The sequence below is a fragment of the Eucyclogobius newberryi genome, unplaced genomic scaffold (genome assembly GCF_026437365.1).
Source record: "Eucyclogobius newberryi isolate DKJ021-1_F unplaced genomic scaffold, fEucNew1.0.hap1 SCAF_18, whole genome shotgun sequence".
In the NCBI taxonomy this organism is placed as follows: Eukaryota; Metazoa; Chordata; class Actinopteri; order Gobiiformes; family Gobiidae; genus Eucyclogobius; species Eucyclogobius newberryi.
In genome coordinates, this window is record NW_027315812.1 from 18,190,659 (window position 1) to 18,196,694 (window position 6,036).

Consider the following 6,036-nt stretch of genomic DNA (forward strand, 5'->3'; position numbering starts at 1 on the left):
ATACTTTCACGTTTACAGTGGTCAGAAGAGGACAAAGGATCAGGTTGGTGAGCGCATGTGTTGCGTTCAATGCAATGTGATTGAATACACCAAATTACGGCAATGAACTCTGTCGTAATTGCGTTCCTTAATCACATTGTACGGCTCTAATTGCCTTACGTGTTTCATTACAACTAGGTATTATTTACACATGATCGTTTTTGGTACTCAATTGTTTTAAAAATCAACATATTACTGCGTGGACACACATCAGATAGTTGCACTGAATAAAGATTGTCGTGGGCCCCAAGTAAAGTTTCTGCTGTAAAAGCTTAAACATGAAATATAGCTTTAACAAAAACGACAAATTTGAATTAAAAAAATCCAAATTACTACATGCAACAATTATGTTGTTCAAAATATTTTAATAAAGCTTTTTCACACTTAATACATACAAATGACCCTCCCCGCCCATAAGTAAAGTACAGTGGACCTGACAACATCTTGTAACCTCAAAATTGATATTTTAATCATTAGTGCAAAGCACGCGAAACGCTGAATAAATAAACTCAAATAATAACTTACAAAAGACACATCGAATTTCTTTTACATAAAACCGGCTTTTCTTACAAATCTCCACCAAAGTTAAAACGCAAAGGGCCTCTATGTTAACTTAACATGTAAGTGCATGCCTCCTGCCTTTTCAATCTGAGTTAGTTGAAGTTGTTTAGTCCCACTGTTCCCACTTTCCTCATTCTTGACATTCGACAATTTAATTTAAGAGTTTAGGCTTTGATCACAAAAGTTTCAATAGCGCTAAATCGTGAGGAAGCAGCAGATAATGAGGTGTTCACGTGAACAAGTCCAGTTCAGAGCGAGAAGTGACAACTCAGGCCCACTGCACGGCCAGTGTTCACACCAGCACTTATGATGAACTATGTACACAATCAAGTATTGTGGCAACAAATGTATTTAGTAAATATTATAAAAGTACTCATCAGTCACTAACGCCTGTTGAGCGGCCGACAGCGTCTTCAAAAAGAGTTCTCCGTGTGCCGTGTGTGTTTGCGTTAAGGCTTGTCAGTGCACTGTTTGCACAGACTGGACGCTGAGTTGTTGAAAAGGGCACATTTGTCAGGGCACGAGGATCCGGCCACTCCGGTGGGAAAGGGGTAACTGGGCGGCTGCTCGTACCCGCCGAGGCCAGGCGCTGCGAGAGCCGTGGTGGCCGGGATGGAGGCTGCAGAGATGGCTTGGCCTTGGTTAAGATATGCCACTAACCTCCGCATCTCGTCCAGTGCCTGTGCTTGCATCAGGATGTAGTTCTTGGCGAGAAGCAAAGTTGCTATTTTGGAGAGTTTGCGCACTGACGGGCTGTGCGCGTATGGGATCACCCCTCTCAACTCGTCCAGTGCGTCGTTCAAATCGTGCATTCGTCGCCGCTCCCTGGCATTGATGTTTAGCCTCAGTGTCTTCTGCTCTTTGGTTTTCTTACCTCCTTCTACTGGGCCCGCGCTTACTGTCCGCCCGTCGCTCAGCAGCACCATTTCACACCTGCCGTCACTGTCATCGTCCTGGCTCTGCTCCCCTCCGCTGCTTTCTGCCGCGGATGTCCTGCTGGCGCTCTCCCCGTACTTTACGCACAGAGAACCGGTGGGTAACCCCAGTGGCCCACCTCTCACACCAGCCAGTCCTCCGGGCTGAATCGAGTCCGAGTCCGTCTGGTCGAAGCAGCTGATGGGTGACTGGCGCTCCAAACCTGGTGCTGGCCGAAACTGGTCCATTTTAGCGCTGAGAGTTTTGTGAAAAATGCCCGCGGCACCACCGTTCACGTTGATCCTCCGGTCCATAGCCTGCGCTCAGTGCCGGACTTAGTTGTGGCTGCACTTAGTTGCTGTCGCCTGTCTTGTGCGCGGAGGTGTGGGCGCGAGGAGAACACTCATGGAATAAGTGTGGCTCCTGCCTCTCTCTCCCTGGCTCTGGTTCACCTTCACTGGAACGAGACGCCCGAGTCTCTTTACATCATTATCTTGAGGCGGGTTGTTAAAGGATGCGCCTATTGGGACAGAGACCCGCTCTCCCTCACCCAATCACGTTAACGTTTTAATTAATGCCGTTTAAAGGATGACAAACAATACCGCGTGTGCTCTTCGTGGCACCAGCGTGTAAAGACTTTGTTTACGCGTGCCACTCATTGTGCTCGAAGTTCACCAAAGTGTGTTGCTGTAGCAGATAGAAAGATAGAAACCAAACGAAATTCAACGTGCTTTTGTTTGAAGTATGGCCTTATGTGTGTTTTTCCTAAATCTGGTTCGCATTAATTATTCATCATAATATTATATCCTACCTATTTGAACTTGTACAGATTTTTTTTTAATTGTTATTATTATTATTATTATTATTATTATTATTATTATTAAAGTATCACTCTCTTTAAGTCTGTGTCTGTTGTATAGTAACATTTTTGTTTACTTAAGTTTGGTTTGATTACTTTTTCCTTTTGTTTTCTTCACACAATCCATCTTGGAACATGAGCTCGTTGAAGTGTGTACACACTGTCATCTAGTGGAATTTGTCAAGCACTACGCTCATCTTTACACTGATGTTAAAAACCCATTTAAATCTGAAGACGACTTTTTGGAGCCATATTTTGTCTAAAATAATGAAAAATTCAAGTGGATGAAAAAAGTTATCATTATGATGATGATGATGGTGGTGATGATGATGATGAGTATTATTATTTTACAATGCCTAACTAACTCTTAACTATACATTTTATTATTGTCATGCTCTTCATATTGGTCTTGAACATACTGGGGCATAGTTCAAAAGCCTAGAGACACATACAAGTCTATAGATTATTTTCTTTAAATTGTAGCAAAGTGTATTTGAATAGAATAACAGGGATGCTGAAGAGTTACGTTTGGTGGTCAAAATCGTCATTGGGATTTAATTTTCTCGTGCCTGTTGGTCTCTCAAGCCATGTAAATGGTCTTTGGGGATATTTTTGAAGTAATAGTGTAATGACATACGCAGTCCAGTATCCTCAGAGAGAGAAAGAGCACCTTCATGGCCTATCAGGTCTGGATAATGAGACAAGATGGACCAGGCACAACCATGACCATAACAGTACTGCACGTCAGCACTTTGGACAAAGAGGGCTCCTGTCAAAGCAAAACGAGAGCACACAGGAGCACACAGGAGCCCACAGGAGCCCACAGGAGCACACAGGAGCCCACAGGAGCCCACAGGAGCACACAGGAAACATATTGTTTAATAACAGAAGATCAATTTCACTGTAGCTCGGATTTATTTATTTAATTGTTATTTATTTGATAGGAACATATACAGCAAACATAGGTAACAGTAATCACAAACATAGGTAACAATAATCTGAGGCAGGTATCACAGTGTTTTTAGCCATGGCTAATTCACAACACCAGTCCCTGAAGGGGATGTAGTGTTAAATTAATTCTACTTAAAAAAAAAAAAAGCAATACTTACAGTGGATATGTCAAAAACACCAAATATATAATAGGACAGCTCTATACGCTCACACACGCACACACTTATCCACTGTCACTCTCCTCACACATACACAATTCATACATGTTGTTGTTGTTGTTGTTGTTGTTGTTGTTGTTGTTGTTGCAGAAGAAGAAGAAGAAGAAGAAGAAGAAGAAGAAGAAGAAGAAGAAGAAGAAGAAGAAGAAGAAGAAGAAGAAGAAGAAGAAGAAGAAGAAGAAGAAGAAGAAGAAGAAGAAGAAGAAGAAGAAGAAGAAGAAGAAGAAGAAGAAGAAGAAGAAGAAGAAGAAGAAGTAGAAGTAGAAGAAGAAGTAGTCCAGGATTCAGTCTGTGTTTTGAATGTGAAGGGAACGGTAATAGTCTTTATGTGAGCAGGTAATGAGTTACAAAGTTTAGCTCATTTCACTAAAAAGGCAGCGAAAGTGGTTTTAAACGAGAGAAACTCTAACTTAAGTTAAGAAAATGCATACAGTTTAATATTTTGAGTTTTGATTGAATTTAACACTGATGAAATCTGATTTTATTTTTTAATTTTTTCATAGCATTGTAGAGTGTTTTGGTTGGTCAGCAACCAGACAGTGGTGCAATATGGCAGCTGAGACCAAATAATTGTATTGACAAAGACAATTATAAGTTTGATTGGGAGTCTATACTATAATTACTGAAGTGTATTAAAGTTAGGCCCATGCAAGGTTAGGCCTCATTCTGAGGCTGGTTTTAGGAATGTGTGTATCTAAACAGGATGTACCTTCCCAGAGCTGCTGGTACCAGTCTCTGTTGATTCTGGGATGTCTCCGTTCCTACAGAGGAGGGCTTTTCGGTCCTCATTCTACCCAAATATGGATATTCTTTACATCTTGTTCTCTTATTGGCTAACCGGCCTTTACATGTGTGAGATCATAGCTGTCAAAATGTTTGATATATAGGTCTTTGTGTGTGGAGATATATAAGGTGATGTACGCCCAGAGACGGAGCTTCTCACAATCTCGGAGGAGCCCAGACCATGTCTGTATTGATGCTGTTTCTTCTGTATTAAACACCTTTGAAAGTACAGAGTCAGTGTCCGCGGCTTCTTCTTGCCACACACCTCCCCATGGGAACGTCAATCAAGTCACCACATTGCATCTAAGTGATTCTCTTGTTCTACCTGTTCAATGACTCCACCTTTCATGATCATGTTTAATTAGTTTTCTGCAGGTGTCCTTTTAATAGAAAAGCGCATGGATTCGGTTTTATTTTTTTCTTTCTTGTCAGGCATGATTTGTTCAGCCAATTAGACACTTTCTCTAGACTGTTGGTCAGTTTTGCACCAACGACAGCCAGAGATTTGTTGGACACATAAACTACTGCATACATACATACATCTGAAGGAGCACTTCAGGACACACTTCGGGCAGATTGTTCACATAAAGGCAGTAGAGAATTGGCACCAGGATTGTTCCCTAGGGGATACTGGTCTTAATTTCTTATGGAGCAGATTTTACATGATTATTGTAATGTTGTATGATTATTACACATTGCTCTCAGTCATGTAAATAAGATAATATATTTAAAGATGAAGGTCAGTTTGAGCTGGATGTTTTGGGGATGGTTTTAAAGATAAAGAGAGCAGATTAAGAAGCTTTAGGCACATGGAAGCAAGAACCAGTTAAAATAGTGGTAAAAAAGATACTGCCCTGCAGTCCATCGGTATAGCTGCTGTGTATATACATTAATATTATGAGTTTCTGCCCAGATTCTGCTAATGGGCTCTGATCAACAAAGCAGCCATGAAGTCTTTGTTTTCTTTTGAATACATAGAGATGAAGAAGACCCACATTAGATAATGCATTTGATAATGTACAACTTGAATGTTGGGATGTCAAGATTATTTGGGTCACAGTAGGGTAAGGAGTAACAACATAAACATATTTACTGTGACAATTTTATAAGCAAGTAAATTAATTTAAATCTGTACTCCTGAACCTAAAAAGGTCTTTTCATGTCATATTTTTATAAAGATGGCCCAGGTTCCTGCGCAGTCTGTGCTGCCAATCTAATCCAGGGCAGCTGTGGCTGCAGTAGCACCACCATGATCAATGCACAAAATTGTATATATATATATTTGTTTCCTTTATTTAACCAGGATTAAATAAAAAAGATTTAAAAAATACAAATAATTGAGACTAAACATTTTCCTGGTCCATAGTCTATTGTCTTCTTTTGTTACCACAGAATTCGTGCAATATATGTCTGCATTCTTGCTGGTAAGGCGTTCATTGATGTACAGTCCAGGGGTGTCCAAACTGTGGCCCGGGGGCCAAACGCGGCCCTTAGACCAATTTCTGTTTCTTCCTGCTAAGTTGGACCAAACAACAAAACGTAGTACTTTTTACAGTAAAATTGGAAAGATTCAATCATGTTTATATTATACCAACCTAAAATGAATGTCCCAAGTCTTATTAATGGTGTGCAGCCTCGTCAACACTATGTCAAATGCAAAATTTAAAATGGTTCACTTCATTGTCAGGTTTTCTGTGGCCCTCTCCTCTG

At 40.7% G+C, this 6,036-nt stretch overlaps 1 protein-coding gene across 1 annotated transcript; it reads right to left on the minus strand.

Moving 5' to 3' along the window:
* Positions 1–384: 384 nt before the first annotated feature.
* Positions 385–2,025, minus strand: bhlhe22 (basic helix-loop-helix family, member e22). Its single transcript, XM_072450793.1, has one exon. The coding sequence runs from the start codon at positions 1,827–1,829 to the stop codon at positions 1,050–1,052; it is 780 nt and encodes a 259-aa protein (XP_072306894.1). The 5' UTR covers positions 1,830–2,025; the 3' UTR covers positions 385–1,049.
* Between the last annotated feature and the right edge of the window lie 4,011 nt (positions 2,026–6,036).